The sequence below is a fragment of the Vespa mandarinia genome, chromosome 2, assembly GCF_050613455.1.
Source record: "Vespa mandarinia isolate Hongniang chromosome 2, ASM5061345v1, whole genome shotgun sequence".
Taxonomy (NCBI): domain Eukaryota; kingdom Metazoa; phylum Arthropoda; class Insecta; order Hymenoptera; family Vespidae; genus Vespa; species Vespa mandarinia.
In genome coordinates, this window is record NC_140811.1 from 2,242,501 (window position 1) to 2,270,390 (window position 27,890).

The 27,890-nt window shown below is 28.4% G+C and overlaps 4 protein-coding genes across 6 annotated transcripts; 2 read left to right on the forward strand and 2 right to left on the reverse strand.

Annotated features, from left to right (window-relative positions):
* Window positions 1-8,550: 8,550 nt before the first annotated feature.
* Uxs (UDP-xylose synthase) lies at window positions 8,551-12,145 on the reverse strand. The gene is made up of 5 exons (XM_035861646.2): window positions 11,860-12,145; window positions 10,043-10,654; window positions 9,820-9,933; window positions 9,247-9,567; window positions 8,551-9,120 (listed from the first exon to the last, which is right to left on the reverse strand). The coding sequence occupies exons 1-5, from the start codon at window positions 11,918-11,920 to the stop codon at window positions 8,852-8,854; spliced, it is 1,377 nt and encodes a 458-aa protein (XP_035717539.1). The 5' UTR covers window positions 11,921-12,145; the 3' UTR covers window positions 8,551-8,851.
* Window positions 10,183-21,903, forward strand: LOC118439691 (tripeptidyl-peptidase 2-like). 2 transcript variants are annotated; one of them, XM_085655299.1, is made up of 19 exons: window positions 10,183-10,323; window positions 12,560-12,746; window positions 13,376-13,504; window positions 13,575-13,742; window positions 14,386-14,546; window positions 14,611-14,774; window positions 14,859-15,194; window positions 15,282-15,551; window positions 15,688-15,999; window positions 16,120-16,276; window positions 16,404-16,591; window positions 16,658-16,812; window positions 16,920-17,137; window positions 17,229-17,463; window positions 17,570-17,820; window positions 19,331-19,557; window positions 20,212-20,666; window positions 20,749-20,964; window positions 21,222-21,903. In XM_085655299.1, exons 2-18 carry the CDS (start codon window positions 12,585-12,587, stop codon window positions 20,956-20,958), a joined length of 3,798 nt encoding a protein of 1,265 aa, XP_085511425.1. In that variant the 5' UTR covers window positions 10,183-10,323; window positions 12,560-12,584; the 3' UTR covers window positions 20,959-20,964; window positions 21,222-21,903. The 2 variants fall into 2 exon arrangements, with proteins under 2 accessions (XP_085511425.1, XP_085511424.1); XM_085655298.1 differs by having other exon boundaries at window positions 21,255-21,903.
* A 768-nt stretch (window positions 21,904-22,671) lies between these two features.
* Window positions 22,672-24,036, forward strand: LOC146873160 (uncharacterized). Its single transcript, XM_085655301.1, has 5 exons — window positions 22,672-22,975; window positions 23,097-23,335; window positions 23,493-23,654; window positions 23,719-23,787; window positions 23,872-24,036. The coding sequence occupies exons 1-5, from the start codon at window positions 22,849-22,851 to the stop codon at window positions 24,016-24,018; spliced, it is 744 nt and encodes a 247-aa protein (XP_085511427.1). The 5' UTR covers window positions 22,672-22,848; the 3' UTR covers window positions 24,019-24,036.
* Window positions 24,037-24,257: 221 nt separating this feature from the next.
* Window positions 24,258-27,661, reverse strand: SCCRO (defective in cullin neddylation 1 domain containing SCCRO). Of its 2 annotated transcripts, none has more exons than XM_035861648.2 (5): window positions 27,516-27,661; window positions 26,748-26,961; window positions 26,497-26,665; window positions 26,170-26,383; window positions 24,258-26,046 (listed from the first exon to the last, which is right to left on the reverse strand). In XM_035861648.2, the coding sequence occupies exons 1-5, from the start codon at window positions 27,516-27,518 to the stop codon at window positions 25,882-25,884; spliced, it is 765 nt and encodes a 254-aa protein (XP_035717541.1). In that variant the 5' UTR covers window positions 27,519-27,661; the 3' UTR covers window positions 24,258-25,881. The 2 variants fall into 2 exon arrangements, with proteins under 2 accessions (XP_035717541.1, XP_035717540.1); XM_035861647.2 differs by lacking the exon at window positions 27,516-27,661 and adding an exon at window positions 27,356-27,477.
* Window positions 27,662-27,890: the final 229 nt, after the last annotated feature.

Genomic DNA, 27,890 nt, shown 5'->3' on the forward strand with positions numbered 1-27,890 from the left:
ACATGCGTGTGTATGCGTGCGTATATTATGTATATACCATATCTCTTTCTCTCTTTCTTTCTCTCGGAACGCGTAAGGTTCAATAAGTTTCCGCGTGTCTCGATAAATCATCGGTTTTTTATATACATACTACATATATTATGTATAAGAAGTGAGGTTAATTGTCCCGAGCATTAAGTAATAGCTTCACGGTCACGCATATACATACGAGTATGTATGTATGTCTCTGATGTATGTATTAACGTACGTAAAAAAGATTTCAAAATGGCGTTCACCATTGACAAGATGTATTTTTCGCTAATGATATTTATTCTTCTTTATTTTTCTTTTTTTTTCTTTTTCCTCGTTTCTATTGAAAAAGGCGGAATGAATAAGGTAAATGATAACAATCGATTGATCTTACCATGATAAGCGTTTATCGTTTGATTCTGCTTCTTCTTCTTCTTTTTCTTCTTGTTATTATTATTTTTGTTTTTTTTCTTTCTTTCTTTCTTTCTTCTTATTATTCTCAAACACTGCAACATCAGCATGTCTCTATGCAGATAATAATTCTTACAGTGTTTTTTTTTCACACACATATATATATATGTATATATACATAAAGAGAAAAAAAAAGAAAATAAGATCTCCCTACGTGAGAACAATTTTAGATCTTAATAAAATCTTATCTCGTGACGGAATCGTTTCACTGGAAATAAATCCCAATAAACTCGTCGTCGTTTGTTTTCTCTTCGGATTATGATAACGATGACGTCTTTAGGAAATGTATACGATACTACAGAAGGGGGGGAGATCGACGTGTTAACTGTCGAATTAATTATCGACGCAAATCGATAGATCGAGTTTTATCATCTGCATTTTCCTTTTTTCTCTTCTTTTTTCATTTTCTTAAAAAAAAAAAAAAAAAAATGAGTATCATTAATAATTAATTCGAAAAAACGAGATAGTGTAGCTATGTATTTAATTTATCGGACTTATTATTAAAATATATCGATTGAAGGTTAGGCTAGAATAATTGCGCGAAATTCAAATCGCAATAGAAATTTCATGTGATTGTAAATATTTTTCTTTTCTTTTTTTTCTTTTTTTTTTCTTTTTCTTTTTTTTTTTCAAAAACATAAACGTAATGAATCAATACGTGTTATATATTTGCTTTTATGATAGACTTATTAGTATATGGATTGAAGGTTAAGTTAATAAATCGCGTAAGAAAAAAAAATTCAAAACGTAATATAAATTTATGCTTAATCAATCTTTTTTTTTTTCTTTTTTTCTTTTTTTCTTTTTTTCTTTTTTTCTTTTCATTTTTCTTTTTCACAAAACAAAAATATAATCAATTATTATAATCGTTCAAACGTTTGTTTTATTATACTCATTAGTATACACTGTCAAAGTTAGATTATTAACAAGTCATATATCGTCCAACAAATTCAAATCGTAACAGAAATTGAGGCGATCAATATGAATTTAATATTTTGATAGAAAGTATCGTTTATATAGATATGTATACACTACATACGTCTATATAGATATGAGTACAATACATACGTCTGTATAGATATGTGTACACTACATACATCTATATATATATATATATATATATATATACGATATATATATATACGATAAAAACAAAGAGAAAAAGTATTCGTGATCGTTGTTATAAAATCGCAAGTTGATGGTTCGTCCGTCGGTTCGTACGGTAGGCAGGTCATTGCACGATAATAATATCGGGTACATCGAGCTCGAATATGTGAACGTAAAGCTTTTACGAAAATTAGTATTGGTCGGGATCGTAATGTTCGCGTTGCCTATAAAACGTTCCTACATATCCTACACCGGGTGTTTCAATAGTATATACATACGTACATATACGTGTACATGTTCTTATATATATATATATATAAAGGATATTTTATTAGCAAAATATTAAGTTGACGCTACATACATGTTTATCCTATCGTTACACTCTCACCTGGTCGAACGAATTACCACACCTGTACTATACTTCTCAAATATTACTGGTATTATCGTTCATGTGTTCACCGTAAGCGAAACTTAGATCTTTACGAGAGCTTTTGTCGTTTCTTAAACGATCGTTGAAAGTAAACGTGTGTGGTAATAAGAATTTAATAGTCTTATCAATAAAACGTTAAGGACTGAACACACGAAACGATAGCAAACATATATATATATATATATATATATATGTGTGTGTGTGTGTGTGTGTGCATGCTACTTTTTATTAGATTATTTTATCAAACAAATAAACAACAAATGATAATATCTTGAAAGTATCGTATTAATCCGAACGATACTTGAATAGTATACGATAATGCATGAGTAAAGATTTATTTTCATTTTACCTTTTTCTTTTATTTTTTTTATCTATTTCTTTTTTTTTTTTTTTTTTTTTCTTTTTTTTTTTTTTGATTACTTTATTATCCACACACATACACAAAACAAATAATTTTCAATGTCATCAAAATTATGAGCTTGAAAAAAAATTCGATCGAATTATTACGAGGACATATAAAAGTATTATCTATTCATAACATGCATATACAATATCTGTAAGTTTGTATATTTCAGATAAACATAAAAGTTTATAGTAATTTTATTTAAGATGAAACATGATGAGTCAACAACCAAGGTAAGAAAGTTTCCATTATTCTCTCGCAAACGTGCGATAGAAATTATGAGAAGGATCTTCATTGTGGATCACAAAGGACGAGATATGTTTGTGGATCGTCTTCTCTTTTGAATGGAAAAGAGCTGGTAAAGCGATCGAGTGGACACCATCGAGGAAGTTACACCTTTTTACTCGTAGACTCGATCTCCCTTTTCTGCAGGTCTTCTTCGCGTGTTCACTCTTCTTCTCTCGTGAGAAGGAAACCTTGGGAGCCCTCTTCTTCTTCTTCTTCTTCGTCTTCTTCGTCTTCTTCGTCTTCTTCGTCTTTCTCTTGGCACTTGTTCGAACGTGGAAGACCGAAGACCGAAGACCGTTTTTTAAGTGCATTCGCACTCTCGAGCACTTTCCAGCGTCATCTTAGCTGTCTTACTCAACCCGCATGCATAACTAATCCCCGTTCAAAGCTTACTATATGAATGTTGTATAGTAGATACATAAAACATTTGTTGGCTTTATTAAGAACTTAGCTTAGTAGCAATGGACATCGACCGATAACATTTCGATATTTGCGATATTGCTGAGATTAGCTCGGGTGGTCGTGGCGTTCCTTGACCAGATGATAAGTTAACAACCTTTTGCAAACTCTATCTGGAAGGAAGTTGACTTGGTCAAGAATAATCATAAACTTTGGTATCCTCTTTGTTGATCCTTCGATCAAATTCATATATGTCTATATATATATATATATATATCAAATAACAAATCAGTTAACTTTTTTATTATCAAAAAAACAAATTTATTATTTATTATTATATTATTAATTATTAATTTTATTATAGAACGGAGTATTAAATCTATTTTATATCTCTTTAGCTCGTATATTATATCAAAGTATCGTAAAAGTTACAAGAACGAGCATCTTAAAGATTATATATCTCTTACATATTCTTCTCTCGTAAAGTATAATATTGAGTAAGTACTTTCTATAACGTACTTTTAGTATATTTAAAGCCCCATACATTTGTCGTTTTTATTATCAATAGGCAAGGTAGTCATTCCCGTTAGGTGAGATCATTAGAACTCTGTGGATAACTCGAATGATGATAGACTGTTAAGTACGAATGTGGCTAATTTATTCGCGGTGTAAATCGTTGAAAATAGCCAATTAGAGTGTGGGGTAGGAGGGGAAGGACGAGATGGAGCACGACAATTTGAGTGGAACGTTTCATGGCGTCGCGACGCCACTTCATTGTTTTTTCTCTCATACTGGCACGCTCGTCCCAGTACAAGAACGTCGACTACAACACAACGTTGAAGTGTCTCATCAGAGTGTGATCACGTAGCTTCCCTACTATTTTCCTTTAGTATCTCTCCTTGATTGGCTATTTTTAATCGTTTATATTTAACTTGTGAAGAAGGTGATTTGAACGAATATATTCCGGAATCAACTTCTCTTTCATCAATTTTTATTTCTTGCAGTTTAATAATCTCTTTCGACAATCGACAAGATTATTTTCATAGGGAAAAAAAGGTAAATCTTTTTATAGATTCATACGTTCGTGCTCTTTTTTTCTTCTTTTTCTTTCTTTTTTTTTCTTCTCCATTAGATATGGTTATGATCATTTAGAATGATAAAAACAGGTAAATACCCTGAACACGAATTAAACGTTACCGCGTAGCTTGAAACGATCATTTGCCATGTATAATTATCTCCTGACAAATGTATCTGAGCATCGTTATTACATAGAATGCAACGATTGAGGAGGACTTATGCGTGATCAAGGAGACTTTAATTATCATAGCGCCATTGCAAGCCGTCAAAGTGGTGAAAGAGAATTTAAAAGTCCGACGATCTCTCGAACATCGTACCACATTTATTATTTTGTTAATAATTATTATAAACGTTCGTCAAATATTATCATTGGATTTAAATTACAATAGTACTACGTGATGCATTGTGGAATAATTTTAAACGTCGTCACGCTTTTTTAATGCAAATGACATGCAAAAAAGAAAAAGAGGAGTAAAAGAAGAAGAAGAAGAAGAAGAAGGAGGAAAAAAAGAAAAGAAGATCGATTTTAATTCGTCAAGAATTTCGTCCTTTTTTATTTGCTTTCATCTTTCTAACGGATCAACACGGTAGACATATAAAATACAAAAAGATATAGGTATAAAACGTCATGTATGGGAATGTATGTCGAGTAGTCCGACCCTCTTCGAATCCGTGACACGACGGTGCAGCCAACAAGAGAAGCTTCGCTGCATTATGCATAATGGAAGCACAAAAGCGGAGATGGACACCTGCACGTAACGGACATGTTGAATCTATAATGTAAATTTCTACTGAAAAGAAATACCGCAGTGCCGATCTCTTAGCCGATTTACTGAGAGAGAACTTTTCCAATGCGGGTCTAGGTAATCCACCTATATTTCTCTAAGAAATGAATTTACGAAGAAAATACATAATCTATCTGTTATGAGGTACGTTCTTTTCTTTATTGCAAAACAACGCGCAGATTCTAATCGTTTTCTTCGAATGTTAGAATATTGAGAACGTAGAAAATTTCAGTCTTAAAAAATGTAACTCTACTTACGTAATATATTAATGACGACGATAAATTTTGCGTTTATTTTTTCTTTTCTTTTTTACTTTTTTCTTTTCTTCTTTTTTTTTTCTTTTTTATTCTAACTAAACTTACGTTACCTGAATATCCGATGTCTCAGTTGGAGGTAAGGGAGATCGAATCACATGCCGTTGGACCACCGGCAAATAAATAGTAAGTGTTATTACTTCGATGACGTCGATCGACCGTTTCTCCCATTAACAAACAGGAAGTTCCTTCGATAATATTTAAATACATACATTGAATCGATAATTACTATGATATGAGGTAATTATCCGAGTATAGTTTTATCGATCTCGAATCAGAAAATTCGTTCGGGAAACAATATTACTTCCTATAATGAATCTCATTAATCGTCTCATAATCGAATTTTGTATAATGTTTGAGTAATAAAAAAAAAAAAAAAAAAAAAAAAAAAAAAAAAAAAAAAAAAAAATTAAACAAACGAACATTTAAATAATTTGCAATATAACTTATAATTATTCTTGGAAAATGATGCGATTAACGTTTGTAATATAATCGATCGGAAAAATGACGAAATAAAATTTGTAGAATACGAATATATATATATATATATATATATATATATATATATATATGATTGTGTAACTTTTAAATATACTATAACGTGACGTTATATAGAGAATTAAAACTCCGGCGTGGTTTTAAGATTGATCAAAGTAAACAAAAAAAAAAAAAAAAAAAAAAAAAAATAAATAAATATAAAAAAAAAGAAAAAAAAAAAAGAAAAAGAAGACGGTTCTCTTATCTTGTAGTCAATTATGTCGACTTGAAATATTTCATAGTCTTCACCTTTCGGACATTTTGGTATTCGTTCGTCGAGTGTAGTTGTGATACATATCCCGGATGCGATGATTATCGTTAAGAATCGCATCGTCTCGTTCTTCCATCTCTCTCTTTCTCTCTCTCTCTCTCTCTCTTTTCTCTATCATTCTCCTTGTCGTACAAGTTATCTTCTGCATATAGTCTTCTCTTTCTTAAGAGACAGGACGACCACGCGCGCCCTGTCAGAGAGCCCACGCGTCACCCATTACGTTCAATCGGCCCTTCAAATGCGATCTAAACGGGCACGAACGATTCTTCACAAGCTCGTCCTGAAATCCGTATCATGAGATATCTACGTGCTCATCGTCCACGACGGAATTATAATATTATCTAGTCTGATCAGCTTCAACCGAGAGAGAGAGAGAGAGAGAGGAAGAGAAAGAGAGAGAGAGAGAGAGAGAGAGAGAGAGAGAGAGAGAGAGAGAGAGAGAGAGAGAGAGAGAGAGAGAGATAGGCACAGACAGAGATAGAGAACAAAAATAATCTGAGATATATTGCGTAAGGGAAGTCTCCGGTTATTTCTTATAGCATGATGTCTGTGTATGTGTATGTATGTGTATACATATACGTATACATATACTCTATGTCTATGAAATGTAAAAGATTTCTCTCTCTCTATCTATCCATCTATCTATCCTGTCCATCTATATCTCTCTCTGTCTATCTCTTTGATATACAAGATAACGTAATGTAAAACAATCATTATCACGATATCGTTCGATCAAATGATATAATAGGGTGGGCCAAAACTTTCTAGGTGGATCAAAGATAATTTCTTCAAAGATGATTTGTAAAAATCGATTACTCTTTTTTTTCTTTTTTTTTTTTTTTCGAGACACTATTCGAACTAATATATTTATTCTTTCCTTTTGGAAATTGTAAAACTACAAGTCCATAATATTTTTTATTATCTAATAAAGAAGGACTAATTGGTATTAAAAAGAATCGGCTTAAAAAAAAAAAAAAAAAAAGAAAAAAAAAATAGAAACAGTATTTACAACGATTTATAAAGATCTTTGAAATATTTTATTTATTTTTACGAAGACTAGTCACACCTTGGATATATTATATATAATTTTTTTTTCTTTCTCCCCCCCCCCCCCCCCCATTAGAATATACTCGTATAATTTATAAACGTGTATATATGGAAAAAAAACAATGGAACAATCATTAAGCGCGTAAAATTGACACAGTAACGCAAAAAAAAAATGAAATATATATATATATATATATTATATATATATATTTTGAATAAATGTACATACAAATTATTGTTATTAATCTAGTTAATCGGTAATATTTAAATGTAAGTTAGCATTAGTAGAAATATCCAAGTTTACGATAATTTGATATTCCTACAAATTTGACGATATAATATATAAAAACAATAAATTAATTTGATTTTAACTACTTTACACACTTTTTTCTCTCTTTTTCATTTCTTTTTTCTTTTCTTTTTTTTTTCTTTTTTTTTTTTTTCTTTTATCTATTTATTCTTTTTTTCATACGATGTTAATATTATAATAATAAATTATTTCGTAATATATATCGGTGATGGCAAACGAGGAAATGTTTTTTTCTTTTTTCTTTTTTTTACAGATTACTATGATCACACATACTTGTTGTTGTTTTTAGTGTACAATTACACTTAACGTATAAAATTACTTTCCCAATTTCCTTTACTGTCCATTACAGTTTCGTCGTTTATAATCCTAAAAAATCAATATCCGGAGTAACATCGTTGAAGACATTAATGTCGAGTGAAAGTAAATATTACTTATCTAATTTTTCAACGAGATAGTATCTCTCGAAAGGTACTTCAAATTTTGATTTATGCTATACATTTACGTATATACATATATGTCTGCACGTATATATATATATATAATATCGTATATATCACACGATAGAAGGATTATAACGATAATACAAAAATTACTTTCGCGCGATCTTATTATTAGAATAATGGAGGAAAATAATTAAAATAAAATCAATCTATATATATATATATATATATATATATATATATATATATATATATATATATATATTATACTTATCTATTTAATCAATAGATAAGTAAAATAAGCAGTTCGTGTATTATTTATCACATGATAATTCATTACGATTGTTATATCGTTAAAATTATATATACTATATATACATGTATATGTATGTATCCCAAGAAAATCGATGGGACTAGTATTGTGTAACATTTAACTTTAAGCGTTGTTGTGTATTATTGACGTCGAAGAACACAATAAACACGTGTGAAATGTAAATATGTATTTGAATTAATTAATCATAGAAGAAACAAAATGACACAGAGTAAAAAGATATAGAGAGAAAATTTGATCGTCTTAGCTAATCCAAAAGTAGGCTTTTATATATATATATATATATATATATATATATATATATATATATATATATATTATTTGCAATAATAAATAACAAAACAAAACAAAAAGAATAAATGGAAATACAATATTTCGTTGGAGTTACAAAATAATATTAATTAAATCTTAATCGATTTTTATGTTAGTCGCATTAAAAGCTGCAATTCCATATTGATAAGATTTCTCATCTGTAATTAGTCATAATTCTGTGTCAATTAATTTCTAAGTTTTCGTAGAATCCAGAATTGGACGGGGAATCTTTTGGCACATAGTGGTCCATGACTCAGTGACGATAGTTTCTGTCACTTATTAAGATAGGGTTTTTACGAATGTAACAACGAATCATACTCTTAGAGATGATCTATTATATCATGATCATTTTTATAAGATGAATGTTTAATACTATCCTTTTGCGAGTGCATCGTTCTTTGCAATTCTTTCGCAAAATACATGATAGTTTTTTTCAAACCTTCAGCTAAAGGAACTTTCGGTTGCCAATTTAAATATTTTTTTGCTCTGCTAATATCTGGCCTTCTTCTTTGTGGATCGTCTTCTACCGCGGCAAGTTCAACTATTTTACTAGTACCACCAACTAAATCCTTTATAATAAAGGCGAATTCTGTAAGCACCAGAAAGAAGAAAAAAGAAAAAAAAGCACGTTAATGTTAATTTTTTTTTTTTTTTTTTTTTTTTTTTTTTTTTTTTTTTTTTTTTTTTTAAATAATTTACAAAGTTTTTCCTTTACCTTCGATGGTGTGTTCAACCGGATTGCCGATATTTACGGGCAACGTGTAATTAGAAGCCATTAAGGCAACCAATCCATCTACCAAATCTGTGACATACTGAAAAGATCTTGTTTGCTTTCCATTACCATAAATGGTGATCGAGTCGTTTTGCAAAGCCTGAAGAATAAAATTTGATACGACCCGTCCATCGTTCATGTGCATTCTTGGTCCAAAAGTATTAAAAATTCGTGCTACTCGTACCGACACACCTTCTTGTCTCATGTAGGCGTAACTTAAAGTTTCGGCGACTCTTTTCCCTTCGTCATAGCACGCTCTTGGACCTGAATGGATATATTACATAAAAGAAAAAAAGAAAAACAAAAAAAAAAAGAAAAAGAAAAAGAAAGAAAGAAAGAAAAAATAACCGAAATGAAAGCGTGCCAAACATTTTTTTTACGTGACGTTGAACATTCACTTCCCTCATTAAATTAATTACAAAATACTAATACTAATAATAATAATAATAATAATAATAATAATAATAATAATAATAATAATAATAATAATAATAATAATAATAAAGAGAAACCTACCGATAGGATTAACATGACCCCAGTAAGTCTCCATCTGGGGATGCTCGTTAGGATCCCCATAAACTTCGGACGTACTGGCAATTAATACACGTGCTCCAACTCGCTTGGCGAGTCCTATAAATTTTTTTTTCAAAGATTACATTATATTGTATATTCTATCGTCGATAATCTCTACTCGTAATAAGACACGTTAAAAAAAAACACACGATGCATACATACATACCTAACATATTTATAGTACCAAGTGTATTAGTTTTAATTGTTTTAACAGGATTCAACATGTAATGGGGTGGACTGGCTGGACTGGCCAAATGATAGATCTCATCAACTTCCAAATATAATGGCCTTACGATGTCGTGATGTACCAATTCGAAATTCTCATGGCCGACCCAGTGTTCGACATTTCTCTTTCGTCCGGTAAAAAAATTATCCACAACTATAACTTCGTGACCGGCCAACATCAATCGATCGACCAAATGTGAACCAACGAAACCAGCTCCACCGGTAACCAATATCCTTTTACGATTTTTATAATTGAGGAACTTCACCGTAGGAAAATCCTTCGGCACCCGATTCTCGATCTTCGCTTCGAGATGACGTAATTTACCTTCGAGCTCCCGTATACGAATTTTAGCCTCCTCGATATCCTTGATATCGTTATTGCCAATAAGTCTACCACCATATTCATCTCTACCTTCGATCTTCTCTAGTAGCAATTCGTTTTCATTTTTTTTTTGAAACTTCCTGATACGTTCCACCTTGTTTATGTTTTGCCGAGACGGAGAATAATCTTCTTCGACTTCTGTACTTACCAAACCTTTGTAGAATCCTAGAACTGTAAGAATTTTTTTTTTCTTTTTTTCAATTATTATTACTTTGTAAACTTCGTTTTTTTTTTTCGTACTCGTACACAATTTTCATTTGCGTTAGAAACAATGTCAAAAGTTTAATAAACGAAGCTGGAGAAGTGCGCTAGGTGTATCGTGAAAAAAAGTTCGTCGAAATATGTGATTTTGTATTTCCGCGCGAAAAAGTCTTTGATAGTCTAAAAATCAGTTCGCATTTATATGGAAACTAATTTGTCAAAATTTGATTGTTAGAATTATAAAATGAATTTAATTGACGTTATCGGATTTATTTTTAGAATATTTACGAATCTTTTTCTTGTTTTATTTTTTTTTTTTCTCGATTAATGCGAAAACAAAATTTGGCGCGAAATTTGCCAATATATAAATTCTTTATGCGACGTAGGATATAAGAGAATTCGTATTGCTCGCGTATTACAAAATATAAGTTGTTATCTATAAATATGTAGATACATTTTAAGTATCTAATACTTAAAACGTTTCAACATGTTACAAATTGGTATCTAATTTTGATTATCGATATGTTATTACGATTACTTGGGGAAAAAAAGAGAAAAAACAAAACAAAAAAAAGAAAAAAAATCAATCGAAAAAAATACGAAAATTATAAGAAAATTTCAATTGGCTTTCTACCATTATGCTGTTCAACTATCGTTCTTATTTATCGTATTTCTTTTTTTTTTTTTTTTATTTTTTTTTTTATTTTATTTTTTTTTTTTATTTTTTTTTTTTTTTATTTTATTTTTTTTTTTTTTTATTTTTTTTTTTTTTTTTATTTTATTTTATTTTTTTTTTTATTTTTTTCCTCAGTATTACTTTGCCCTTAGAAATAAATAATATAGTCGTACGAAAAGAGTACAATTCATTGTTATTTTGTCATTGACATTAAAGATTTGTTGGCTTGCTTCATTGTTATTTCGTTAGCTTCTCATGCTCTTTGTCTTCGTTCGTAATCGTACGATCGCGAAAACAATTATACGATTATGCAAACGAACATCTCATAACAATATCGAAATGAATTTAATTCTTGCGAATGAAGATACATATAAGCGATAACATCTACCATCGAAAAGTTCGAACGATTGAAATGGCATCGATTATTATTCAATGATAAATTTTTATATATTTCCTCAGAGAAAAGGAAAAAAAAATAAAATTAAAAGAAACAACATACCTAGAATAATACAAACGATGGATAGGGCAAGCTGTTTCATCTTTCTCTGGGTGATGACCATGCTTTTGTATTGCACATGTCGCACTTTAATATATTTTGATCACTGTTCTCATTAGAGTGCCAACACATCGATATGGTTTCCTATGCGGAACAGAGAAACCGTAGGTGGATCGTGCATTTTTCAAAACACAACTCAAACGAACATAACCTCGGAAATAGTTGGCTCCCGACGCGTAACGCAAATATAAACGGTAGCCTTCCTAAGTGATCACGATATCGCGTATGATTACCACCACTAAATGATTATTGACGTAGTATAGATGTTGCCATCTATATGCAGTTATATGTAAATACATATACGATCTGGCTCGTAATTTAGATTTATCTGTATGAATTAAACGGCGAATAAATGTAAAATTCATACTGTTAAAATGAAACATAACGATGGATATATCAAATGTTAATGATCATTTTAATTATGATTTGTCGTTTGTTAAAGGGGAAAAAAAAAAAATTATAAGATCACATCGTTATACCTACAGTCGATAAGTTAACCTCCAAAAAATGTTCAAATTTCTCTTCGGTTTGTCTTCTCGTCCGTTTGTTCGTATCTGCACACGCAGGCGCAGAACCTATTTTTTGATTGATATATAAAGGCAGTGGCAGTACAAAGGAAACATCTCAAGTGGTTTTTCTGCAGTAACGGTGGCAGTGGCATTTGAAACATGGCAGACATCATTGACTGTAATTTTCCTGTGTGGGGCCTACTGCCTAAAAAAGAAACAGGTGTCACTCAATTTCTCACGAAATATCCCGAATACGATGGACGAGGCGTCATTATTGCTATTCTCGATTCCGGTGTCGATCCTGGAGCACCGGGTATGCAGGTGAGAACAGTCAACACACAAAGACACGCCTCGGTTAGACGCTCTTACACCATTTTATTTTATTTTCGAAATAATACCGCCAAACCCATATATTTAGTTTTCCCACTCCTGATTACGTTCCATTCGCGCTTCCATTGTCTTCTTTGTATAACTTTATTGCTATTGATGAATCTCTTTCTATTTTGTTTTTGCTTTTTCTTTTCTTTTTTTTTCTTTTTTCTTTTTTTTCTCCTTCATTTTGGCACATATTCAACCTATCCTTAATACTGAACATTTTGTTTAATTATTCAAATTACAAGAATCTTGTTTTTGAAATGTACAACTTATACAAACATTAGTCGGGATGGTCATTGTCATTGAACTTTATCATGCAAAGTCATTGTTTGTTTTTCTTATTTTAGGCTTAATTTTGATTACACACATATATATATATATGTGTGTATATATATCACTTGTCTGTTAATATTGTTGATTCATCGCAAAGTTGTAAAATATTTTGTTAAAAATTTTCTTTCTTTTATCTTTTTTCTCTTTTTTTTTTGTTCTATTCTTGATTCTTGAAAGTTGGATAATTATTTGCCGTGTGATAGAAAATAATGACGATGTACAAGTGTAATCATTAATTTCAGGTGACCTCGGATGGAAAAACAAAAATAATTGAAAGATTTGACTGCAGCGGTGCCGGCGACGTTGACACAAGCAAAATTGTACAGGCTCCGGATGGATATATAAATGGTATTACTGGTCGTAAATTAAAGGTATTTAATTTGATTTTTGTTTAAGAAATTGAAATGAAATGTGAAACTTACATTTCAAGTTTTTATTTAGGTCCCTACAAATTGGAATAATCCAAGTGGTGAATATCATATTGGGATAAAAAATGTATTTACATTATATCCTGGCAAATTAAAAGACAGAATTACAGCGGAAAGAAAAAAAAAATTTTGGGACGATGGACAAAAAGCTGCACTTGCAGAAGCTAGTAGAGCGTTACAAGTAATATTTTTTTTTATTGTTTCTCCTTTTATTTCTTTCTTTTTTTTTTTATTTTATTATGAATAATTACACATATAAATCAAAAATTGATTTGCATAAGAATCATTGAGAGTATCAACAAAACGGTTGTTTTAATTAAATATTTTTTTTTTTTTTTTTTTTTTTTTTTTTTTTTTATAATCGAAGATAATATAGAATTTTAGAATTTTAAAATCAATTTTTAACATTAGAAAATTTGTTGAATGAATTATTATAAGTATACGTTTAATGAACCACTGTTGTAATTAGAATTTTAGACCATGTGATCCAAAGATAGTGTTGTTGTATGTTAAACCATGTAATTAGGACGGCTGTTTCACAACAAGCTACAGTGATTGGTGTCTAATGCTATTTATATTTGGCAGTTTGAAGTGATGTAAAGCTATTGATGACATTACATAATATGTAGTTTGATAGAGAAATTGGACTACTCTAATAGATAGCTATTGTCTTCTCTTATGCATGTGTGTGTGTGTGTGTGTGTGTGTGTTTAATTGTTCTCCCTATATATATATTTTCTTTTTTTTTTTTTTTTTAATTTTATTATATTTTGTTTCTACAAAATTAAAATTTTATGTTTATAATTAATATTTGGAATACATAGGAATTTGAGGCCAAGAATCCACAATTATCCACCTTAGAAGAAAAATTACAAAAAGAGGAATTAGAAGCTAGAGTAGAAGTACTCATTAATGCAGAAAAAAAATATTCAGATTCTGGACCTACGTATGATGTTGTTGTTTTTCATGACGGTGAAATGTGGAGGTAATTATATCTCAAAATAAATAATAATATTATATATTTATTTATTTATTTATTATTATTATAGAGCGTGCATTGATACTTCTGAACAAGGTGATTTAGAATCTGGTGTTTATCTTGGAGAATATTCTTTGACGAAAGAATATGCTCCTCTAACTCAAGAAGATCAGTTAAATGTTAGCATTAATGTTCATGATGAAGGAAATACACTTGAAATAGTTAGTCTTTGTTGTAAGTAATTAATTTCTTTAATTTATTCAAGTAATTAGTAATCATTCAACGAATATAAATTTCATTTAACTTGATATATTTTAGCAAGTCATGGAACGCATGTAGCTTCAATAGCAGCAGCTTATTTTCCTGAAAACCCGGAATTAAATGGTGTAGCACCTGGTGCTCAAATAATTTCACTAACAGTAGGAGATGGACGAATAGGCACTATGGAAACAGGAACAGCAATAGTAAGGGCAATGATAAACATCATGCAGCGTAGAAAAGAAAAAATTCATCTTATAAATATGAGTTATGGTGAACATGCTCATTGGTCTAATGCAGGACGAATAGGAGAATTAATGAACGAAGTTATTGATAAGTATGGTATAACATGGGTTGCATCTGCTGGAAATCTTGGACCAGCGTTATGTACTATTGGTATGGAAACAATAACTAATGTCATTGAATTTGTATATATGTTATATTTATATAATATCAAATTAATTGTCTTTAATTGTGCTATAGGAACACCACCAGACATCAATTCAAACAGTATTATTAGTGTTGGTGCTTATGTTTCACCTGATATGATGGTGGCTGAATATTCTCTAAGAGAAAAAATGCCTGGTATGCCATACACATGGTCTTCTCGTGGTCCAATGATAGATGGTGGTTTTGGTGTTACCGTATGTGCTCCTGGTGGAGCTATTACGAGTGTTCCTAATTTTACATTAAGAAAAAGTCAACTTATGAATGGTACAAGCATGGCCAGTCCACATGTTACTGGTGCCATTGGTATGTATGACTAATATGTCTCTATAAAATTTATTTATATTTAGAAATTATATATTTTGAAATATTATCCTTTCTTTTTCTAAATACATATGTAATTGTTCATACATATATATATATATATTTATACATATTACAGCGGTGCTTATATCTGGACTTATAGCTAAAGGTTGTCCATATTCCCCATATAGTATCAAAAGAGCTCTTGAAAATACTGCTTTATACATATCAACTTTGGATCCATTTGCACAAGGTTCAGGCTTATTGCAAGTTGAACGTGCATTTGATAATCTTGTTGCCTATTGCGATGCACCAGAAAGAGATGTCAGATTTTCAATCAGTTGTACCGCACATAATTCGAAAGGAATTCATATGAGAATCGGAGTTATTGATCGGCCGAAAGATTATCCAGTTACTGTTGAACCAGTATTCCTTGATAGTGAAAACACCGGTATAATTTTATTATAAATTCTTTTCTTTTTTTTTATTTTTTTTTTTTTATATATATATATATATATATATATATATATATATATATAATTAAAAGTATACAATTTGTTAAACATCACAGATCCATCACGTAAAATTGATTTTAATTTAAAATTGACTTTGGTGTGCGAGGCATCGTGGGCACGATTTCCTACGCATCTTGACCTAATGCATATGCCCCGTGCTTTTTCAATTAGTATCGATGGTTCTAATTTGCCAGAAGGTGTTCATGCTACAAGGTGAGAAAGTAAACAATTTTTGTTTTTTATTAAGTACATATATAAAGCCATATATGTAGCATCGAATATTTATCTAGCGAAACGTATACTATATATCATTTTTTTTTTTTCTTGATAAAAATTTCAGCGTTAGAGCTTATGATGTAACCAATATTGCAAAAGGGCCAGTGTTCCAAATTCCTATCACGGTAGTGCAACCAATGGTACTGCCAAAAACAGCTCTTCTCCCTGATCTAATATATACAAATGTTTTATTTAAACCAAATACAATCAAGCGTCATTTTATTCTCGTTCCCGAGGATGCCACATGGGCAGGTAAAATAAATTCAAAATTATTTTTTATGTTAATGTATAATAGCAATAACTCAATTTAAATTATAGTCCTCAAGTTAAGGAGTACAGAAAAGGATAAGACCAGCAGATTTGTACTTCATACTATTCAATTGAAACCACGATTAGCATGTAAAACACTTGAAGTTAATAAAATGATAGGAGTTACACCACAAACAGAATGTGTTCAACCATTTGCTGTTGAGGTATTGTTAATATTTATTTATTTCTTTGTTGTATAATTTAATATGTTTCTAAAAGTTGTTGATTTGCTTTTTGATATGCATTTTAACAATGTGAATTTTATGTCTAGGGTGGTTTGATTGTGGAAGTTGTTATTGCAAAATATTGGGCAAGTTTAGGGGATATGTTAATAGATTACTCAATAGAATTTCATGGTATTCGTATAATAAATGGTAACTTAACAATGCAATCGGGCGATGGTATAAATCGCTTAGAAATACGAAGTTCTTTGAGAATTGAAGAAGTTGTACCGTGTGTTACTCTTAAATCATCTGTACAAATTTTAAAGTATGGTGTGACATATTATTTTTATTAATTATGTTCTATAATAATTGTGAATTGTTAATTGTCGTTATTATATTTATCTTTATAATTTCAGACCGACAGATTCAAAAGTTATTCCTTTACGAAATCGTGACATTATTCCACCAACCAGACAAATTTATGAATTACAATTAACATACACATTCCATTCAGCAAAAGCAACTGAAGTTACGCCAAATGCTGCACTACTTAGTAATTTGCTGTATGAGAGTGAATATGAGAGTCAAATGTGGATGATATATGATAACAACAAACAACTTGTTGCCTGTGGTGATGCATATCCATCTAAGGTAAGTATATATAAATATCAATATAAGTAGAAATTGTTATAATATAAAAAATTAGAAAAAGAAAGAAGAAAGAAAATGAAAAAATAATAAGATATTATGATCGTAGTACACTATTCAAAAATTGGAAAAGGGTGACTATACATTGAAGATGCATGTACGTCACGAAAAGAAAGAGTTATTAGACAGATTAACAGATATGCCTTTGCTTTTGAGTCAAAAACTTAATAATCCAATAATACTTGATATTTATGCCAGTCAATCTCAGGCAATGATTGGTGGAAAAAAGATGGTTGCTGCATCTGTTCCACCTGGACATATTCTTCCCTTATTTGTTGCACCTATGTTAAATGAAAGCAAGTAGGTATTTACACTCTATTCATTATACATAATGTGATCTATAGTTAAGTACAAAGCGATTACAATTTTGTTTCTTATTCAATGACGATGATAAAAAATTATTAATATATCATAAAGCAAAGGTGAGCAACTTTTCTTCCGGTGCGAACCGTACAATCCCAATCACCATCAATTAATCCGTTTCTTCATTACTTATATAATATTCATTACTTATATATTTACTAATCATTATTTAAGCCGATTATCCATAAATAGACAGAAACAAAAACAGTGCAGCTCATGAGTTTTATTACCAAAGAAGGTAAGTAAATAGAAGCGCTAACTATATATGTAACCCGTTGACCATCAGTTGCTCACTTTTGCCATAGAGAATTAGTTATCTATATGCAAAAGTTTTTTATTGAGATGATTGATACTTATGTTTTATATGTATGCACACACAACACACACACACACACATAAAAAAAATTGTACAACAAGAAAAAAGAAAAAAAAGAAGATCAAGTATCCGAGATCAAATATTTATTCAAACAATAGCTTGGATTTACTTTTATTTCTTCACATATGTGTGTATATATATATATATATATATATATATGTACATATATGTTGATTTTTTTAAGCACGCATTACAATAATTTTCTCTTAAATAAGTGGATTTTCGTCCACTTTTTGATAGCCCTACTTTTATCAATTTTTATTTACAGCTGATCTTGATACTTGATAAAAAAAATCGAGTTTAAAATATTTCAAATATTATTTAAAAAAAAAAAAATCGAGTTTAAAATATTTCAAATATTATTTCGCTATTAAAAGCTACTAAGATATAACTTTCTTCTTTTTCATCTTTCAATGCAGCACAGAAAACAAGTGAGTTCATAATATTATTTTTATTAACTTCTTTGCAAGTTGACATGCTTTAAACAGAGTTAAGGATATATGCAAAAAAAAAACTATTCGTCTAATTATTAAAATGTATAACAATGCAAATGCCTATCAGTTTTTGATGCAATAATGCTTATTGTATATCCCTGACTCACTATACATCATTTTGCTGCACGAACATTTTTCAAAATACATGAAAACAGCTGTTTACCTATTTCATAACCAATTAATTGAGCACAAATTTGTTTTTTTTTTCTTTTTTTTTTTTTTTTTTTTTTTTTTTTAATAAAAATGAGCTTTTTTTTTATAAATTTTGATCTCAGAAATTTGATGAGGTGTAGTATATTTAATGATAAAATATATCAAAAATATTGAAATGAAAAGCTTATATTAATATCAAATGTTTTGATAGTATAACAATATATATATATATATGTATATTGATATTGCTTTCTGTATCATATTATATTCTTACACATGTGCTTACTTAAGCCTTTAAAATATATCTGTTAATGGTTTTCTGCTTGGTTACTTCCTATCATATATAATAAGAATAATTGAAAAGATGTACAAATATTTGTATTAAAAAAAAAATAATAATAATTTTTGTTTTATCTCTTTCAAGGATATCCAAAGGTGCTACTCTTGGTAGTTATCTACAAGGTACAATTACATTATGTAAAGATGAGTTGGATAGGAAAGTAGATTACTATACGTTTAAATACATATTATCTGAACCTACTAAAAAATCAAGTAATGCTACATCTAAATCAGATAAGGAAAAAACTACCAAATGGGATGAATACAATGAAGCGCTACGAGATTTAAAATGCACATGGCTTGCAAAACTTGGTAATTCAATATTTTATTTTCACAATCTCTGTTTATATATATATATATATATATATATATATATATATATGTATATATATGTATTAGTTTTCATAATAGTCATAATATTACATTATTTTTTTATTTCATTCATCGACGTATAAATTTCTATATTTTTTTCCCGGTTTTGCTTCTTCATATAGCACCATCTATACGTAAGTTATTACGATATATATTGTGATATGTTCTTCTTGAAATTTAATTTACAATTCTTATCGCCGTATGATACAAATGGCGATTTTTTTCTCCTTCTCTGTCAACAAGTTCAATAATTCATTTGCATATACATTTTTTGCATGTTAAATTACAAATATATTTAATATGTTTCTTTCCATTTCTTGATTTGTCCATAATATACATTTGTTTTACTTTGTCCATAATTTACAAGTGAATTTTAATATTTTCGTATCCTTGACGTGCAATAAATATTATCAATGATCTTATAAATTACAAAAACATTTTTAGGTATTTTGTAGACATTCATAAAAAAAAAAAAAAAAAAAAAAAAAAACATTAATTTTGTAAACATCATGTTATATATTGTGTATCTAATATAAATTAAATGCGTTTAATTGTGTTGTATACATGTATATAATATAAATATTCTTATAACAGAACCAGGTGAATATGCAAACTTATTATATGGAGAATTGAAGAACATCTTCTCAGATCACTTGCCTGTACATACTGCCATGTTGACATCATTGGATTCTCCTGAAGCACGTCGTCATGTACCTCATGATGATGTATCTGAAAATTCTATTGCTCTTGCCAATCAAATATTAGCCGTTGCAGATGTTGTCATTACAAATATTGATCAGGATAAACTATTAGCCTACTATGGCCTAAAGACTGATCAACGATCTGATGCTGCCAAAATTAAAGCAACAATGGATAAACAAAAGAATACATTAGTAGAAGCGTTAGTGAAAAAAGGTTGTGCGTTAGCACGATTATACGTCCATGGTACAAAAAAAGGTGATGGTAATGGTTCTCATGAGCATTTACTTGAGGGTGTTACAAACATATGGCAAGAAGTACAGAAATTTGCTGAACCAACTGACAATAAGGTACATTTTTGTTTTGTTAAAATGACATAAGCACACATCATATATTGTTTTTCTTTTTTTTTTTTTTTTTTTTTTTTTATAGGTGCTTATATTATCTTTGTGGCACGCACACATTAATAATCATTATGGACGATATTTGAAATTATTGACACGTTTTTATGAAGAAAAACCAATAAAAGAAATAGATGAAAAGTGTATAGAAATTACAAGGACTTTGGGTTGGAATCATTGGTCGCATCATATAATTGCAAGCATACCAGCACGTTATCCAGGAGCATATAGGACATTTTGATTAATAGTAAGTAGAAGAAAGATGACGCATAGAATATTAAAGTTTTTAATATTTTTAGTTTTCATATTTATATTATATTTTTTCATATTTATATCATACCTTTTTACATATATTATTCATTCAATATAAAGATTGTAAATATGTTAATATAAGTTAATAAGGGATATATAAAATTTATAGTAAAAAAAAAAAAAGAAAAAAAAAATCAGATTTTATAAAACTTTAATGATTAAATTTTTTAATATGAAAAATATTTTTTTTAGGATATTGACGAACAAATCATGAATTCTTTTCAGATTTAACACAATTTTTGGCTAACATCGTAATAAGAAAAACAAACTTTAAGAATGAGTTTTTAATTGCACTGTAATGATAATGACATTGTGTCATGCAGATGTAAAATACATTTAGAAAAATATTATTTTATTCATAGAGAAAAAAAAACAAAAATAATAATAATAATATTAATAATAATAATAATAATAATAATAATTTAGAGAAATAATTAAAATACTAAACTCTTATAAAAAAATGAGTCATATTCGTACCTATGTATATGGTTTATGCAGACCATCAAAAAATAACTATAAATCATTTTTCTGCTTACACAAATATTACATAGCAATAATTATATGGAACATTTTTCATTAACAACACAATGCAATGTTAAAGATTTTAGTTAAATATGAAATGATATTAGCAAAATATTTGACGATTTAAATGAATATAAATTTTGAATATGATATATGCGGGGCTGTCTACTCCATGCTTCATCAGAAGTGTTATATACTTTGAGACTGCATTTTAAAGGCGCTTATTACGTCATGTTGATGGCTGAATAATTGATAAATTACATCAATAAATTCAAGCTATATAACATACAGACTTCTTTTATGGAAAAAAAAAAATGAAAAAAAAAAAACAAAAAAACAAAAAAATATAAAACTTATTATGTTATTATTTCTGAAATAAATATGTGACTGTATCATTATGAAGCTCAAATAGTTTATTTATGATATACATTAATGTAATAGAACATATATGTAATAATGACATGCAACATCTCTTTATTAAATTTTGTGCCATCCTACATAAATGTTGCATAAATTCAAGTAGTAGAGCTATCATTACAAGCACAACAAATATTACTGGCCAAAACAAAGTTTCTTTTCTCTCATTTTTTTTTTCTTTTCTTTTTTTTTTTTATATATAACAATAAATTTACATACTGTCAGTATACTATAAAATAATCCATCGATGCTGAAGATCCCCGCTATAGAATATAATTTAATAAAAAAAGAGGGAAAGAGGAGCTTATAGTATAAATAAAAAAAAATATATATATGGAAGTTTTTCTTTATCAGAAATGGATAAATATAATAATTATGTTACTCTCACTCTCTCTCTCTCTCTCTCTCATTCTCTCTCTCTCACCCTCTCTCTCTTTCTCTCTTTCTCTCTCTGATACAGATGATGGATATTTAAAATATAATGACTCAAATGTTTCTTTGAGAAAAATTGTACTGTTTTTATGAAATGGCTGGTTATCCAGATAATAAAAATAATAATGAAAATATAACTTGTATAAACTAAATTTACTCATTTGTAATATTATAATATTCATATGTAAATACGATATTTTTACAAACATTTACGTGTGATCAAGTATTATGTAATTTCATTAATATTGAAAAGTATATTTAGTACCATTATTTTTCATGAAACAATCTGAATGTATAATTAACTAGCTTTAGAACTAACTAACTTCATTATGTCCAATAATCAAAATGTCTAGAAATACCAAATTTCCCATTAAAAAAAATTAAATTTAAGTCAAAGAAAAATGCTTTCGAACACAAAATTAATGAAAAGAATTGTTTTATAAAAGTTATGACTCTGCCACCATTATTTAGCCATCATTTTCCTACATTTGTGAAAGATTTTTTTAATAATGATGTCAACTTATATTGGTACCATCCAGAATTTTCACAAAGTCGTTATCCACCAGGACAAGGAAGTAATCAGATCATTATCTTATATATACATATATTTCATATGTATATATATATATACATAGAAGAATAAATTATTTTATGAAAATAATGAAAATTTGAGAAAATTATATTTGTACTTCACAGTAAGTGAAGCATGTACATTGATATGTCTTCTTGTGGCACAACGTATATCTCAAGGGAACATGTTAATTTGCGACGTAGAAAATTGTCCAGAATTGACTGTTATTATGGCTGAAGCTATGGTAGAAGGCAATGCAACACATGCATGGATTATAAGCCAAAAACTTATTCCTCATCCATATCTTAACACTGAAGAGGCTTTAAAATATGGTGGCAGAGGTCTAACTATATTAAAAGAATGGGTATAACAAATATATTTATATTGGATAACAAAAAAAAATATATTTGTTAAAAATAGATAGAAGTGATTAATTTTTGTTTTTTTGTTTATATATATATATATATATCCGCACCTATATTTATTTTATAATTAAATATTTTGTACCTTTTATCACATAGAAATTTCATGTTTTCCATGAAAAAATTGAAAGAAGTTTATATAATAATATAAAAAGCTTTTTAGTTGATTGGTATAAAGAACCTCAGTCTACTAACTTATTCATGTTGCTTATAACATGCGGTCGTACAGTACTTTTTATATTTCAAGAAATAACATACAAGGTACGATTTTTATTTATTAAAAGTACAATATATATATATATAAATTGTACTTTTTCATTCTCAGGTTACTTTATTTGATTCACACGGGCATAGTACTTTAAAACATCCGAATCGAGGATTAGTCGTTGCACAGGTAAGATTCAAAATAATCATTACAAGTTTCCATTTAATTTAACCATTTAATAAAGTAATAATATTTGCTTGTAAATCCGTCCAGACATCAATTGAAAAGTTGGAATCTTTGTGCGATTGGTATAGTCATGAAATCGTGAATAATTGTTATAATATGCAAGCCTATCAATATGAATTGGCTTTCTTATATCCTGATAATTTATGCAAATGTAGTAATTACTTTAAAGATTAATAATAATTTTACATCAAATACAATCAAATTTGATTTTCAAATAATGGATATACAAAATTATATATATATATATATATATATATATATAAAATACACGCACACATACTTATTTTCTTTTTCATAATTTATTATTAAAAAATATTTTATATCTACCATGAGGAGATGATATTAAGTAAATCTCATATTAGTGGTTATTGAATTTTTTTTTATTTTTATCGGACGAGATAAACTAAATAAAATAGATTTAAGATCGATATTTATTTACAATATTTACATTCTTTTTATCATTAAAACCTGTTGCTCTACATGATAATCATGAGACTACTAAAAAAGTAATATTGCACATCTTCAAAATTAATTTTTTAGTAGTATTATGTGTTTACAAAGATGATATACATATTTTCCATGAAATTTTTAGCTCTGTGCAAATTTCATTTTAATTGTATATAATTGGATTTTTCTTACAGTAGTTACATATCCTGAATTTCTTTTTCTTTTTTTATTTTATTTTTTTTTCCCCATCTAATATATTAAGTAGTTTTATAAAATATATTTAAAAATCTGAAATTTGTGGACGCGAGATATTTCAAATTTTACTAACTTCTATGTCGCACCTTCGTATGGTTGCTTTAAATATATTATTTTAATTTCTTAATCATAATGTATGCTCTGAATAATTTTTCTTATACTGAATAAAGTTCAAAATAGTTACAATTGTTATGAATTTATACATACAACATTACGTTTATAAAAAATGTTCTACATTAGATTTATGTTGTTTAAATAGAATAATAAATCATTCTATCATTAAATAATCACAACAAATATTAAAAGTATTTGACAATCTAATGGTTTAAACATATTATTGTTATTATTATTATTTTTTTTTTAACTAAAAATAGAACTAATGCTCTACATTTATATAAAAAAACAAAAGCAAATTTATTTTTTTTTTTCATGTTCTATGTCATTTCAGAGTTACAATGCGTATAATAATGATAAAAATAAAATTTTCTTTGTCTTGTTATTAAATAGAAAAATTCAATATGTAAGTATAACTGTGCCAAGATATTTTGTTTACAATACATATTTTTTCTCTTTTTGTTTTTGTATATGTGTATATATATATATAAATTTAAGTTATATATATATACATATATATATTACAAGAATAGCATAGAAGTGTGGCTGTTCATTTTATAACAATTCTCAACAACGCAATCCCTAGCAAATACTATCTACAGAAAACATTAACTAGAGTCTCTCTTATAATTTGTTGCTTTTCAAGCCTGATACTCCTAAAGGAACACACGAATTTATATTCTGAAAGATGCTTGCAAATACCTTTGGTAGTTTAGTCTCATCGCTTAGAATTATCGTGTTCCTATATAAACATAATACATAACATATTACTTTGTACAGTACATTCACTAAGATAAGCTTTTTCAATGTACTTCGCGCCATTAATTGAGAGAATAACGATATGTAGAGCACAAATTAAATATATAACAATTTTGTACAATCTAGAATGTGTACTTGATATAAAATGATATAAAAATATCTTTGCATTTTTTTCTTTTCCGTTAAATCAATACATTTTGAAATAGTTTTTATATACGTAAGACAATTACCAGACTTCAGTATTTCAAAAAAAATTACTCAAGATTTAATAATTCAGATTACAAGCATGCAATATATGATAATTAGTGGACTTCTCTTTTAAATCATAGATACTATACAAAAGTAACGTCATGTTTTATCAGGGATATATGTTATATACTCAAATCTTATTTGAATATTATTTGCGTGTGTAATCGAATAAATAAAGCTCTTTATATTGGAGAAAGATATATCAAAAGGATGTTAGAGAGATTGACGAACGCGAGGCTGTGCCCATTCTACAAAATCATCAATCAATACTGGCCATGCTCCTTCTTCATCATAATTACTCATATCAGGATTAATCATAAGCGCAAAATCTAATAGCAAGTTCCATGTATCTTTTGGAATTGATCGCTTATGATGTTCCTGGAATAATATTTTTTATATAAATCTTTAAAAATACTTATGTTTATTTTCTTAAATAGATAATATCACATTTTAAATCTAATGTAAAATTAATATCCTTTAGTAATAGAGAATGTGCCTTACTTGAAGAAATTGACACCATAATTGGAGGTATTTAAATTTATCATCCAATACAATATTCCAATATGCAATTGCCATGTCAAGATCCAGTCCCTTTTGTCCTGGATTTTTTGCATAATTAAATGTAAACTGATAAAAATCTTTAAACTTTTGCGGATCTCTCAATTCATTCTCTAAACTATTTAATCGTGCTTTTAATTTATCTATACTGTCCACTCTGAAATAAAATTATCACAACTTGATTTTAAAATAATAATAAAACTGATAATATTGGACTTGTAATCAATGAATAAAACAAATTATAACTAATATCATTGATTTGATTTTTACCCTAAATCCATCATGCCATTCATAAATTCGTCCTTAGTAAATTCACATTGAGTTTCTGCTCTGAATTTCCATGCAATAATTAAAACTAATTTACTTTCTGGACTTAAGCCCAAATCATCTAAAAATTTCATTATACCGTCTGCAGTAATTTTGTCAGGTTCATTTGGATCTGTTGTAAATGATAACAAGCATGTCAAAAAAATCCTTGTACAACAAAAATAAACTATTAGGCATATACATTAACATATTACCTTGATATCTACTAAATAATATTTCCAATTTTTTCTTATCTACAGAATTTTTAGGTTCTTTGTAATATGCTTCAGGATTTTGAAAATAATTATCACTCGCCAGGTCTAACTTCCAATCGTTTTGAGTTAAACAATAAATTGCAGTTTGCTCACCGGTTTGTGTAAATGTTATGAACTTTTTAACTTTGTCTCTTTGTGAAAATTTTAATTTATGCTGTAAACAAAAATTATATAATAACTTTAAGCGGAATATCAAAACTGATTTTATTGGAATGGAATACACTTTTTTTTTTTTTTCATTTTCTTTTTCCTTTAAACAAGAAAACATTTCAGACACACATACACTATTTATGACGAGAATTATTTTATAAATATATCAATTAATAAAAGTTTTGGAAATTTATTAAATAACACAAGTTTGACAATTACGTATAATTTTTCTTATAATTTGTATCAACAGAAACTTATTTTTGAAATGATGACCTAACAAAACTTATAGGATACTAATGTCAGGCAAATGTATAAAATCTAAAGTATTTAAGTATACGTAAAAAGGGAAAAAAAAAATTGCAAGTTAATTTTCAAAAATTTCTACATCTTATTCATACTTTATATAAAAAGATTATTGACATCGGCTAGAAATAGGTTATTTTCACGTTTTACGAAAGACAATATACGTATGTTAGATAATTAACCGTCCAAGTTCTTATAAATTATCTATGAATATTCTAACAGTAATAACCATTGACGAATCGTTTCAAGGCTTACCATTTTAGCTAATTTTAGGCCCCCGAAAGCCAAAATATTATTCCCCTCACACTACACTTGACATGAACATGCGCATATTTTATGGAGTATTGGAAGAAAAACCGAATGTACAGAAAATGGCATAGTACGTATAACAGTGCCATCCAACGTTAATACGAAAAAATTTTTGGTTATGTATAAATAGCGGGAAATTGAAAACTATTCACGTACGAAAATTCGCCATTTTTTTTTCGTCGATTTATCGACTCAACATGGCAAACTTTTTTTTTCAAATTATACAAACGAGAGTGGATATTATAAATAGACATTTAAAAGATCATTTAAGTAACAAAATTTTATAGAATAATATCTCAGAATAATGTCACGTGATATTAC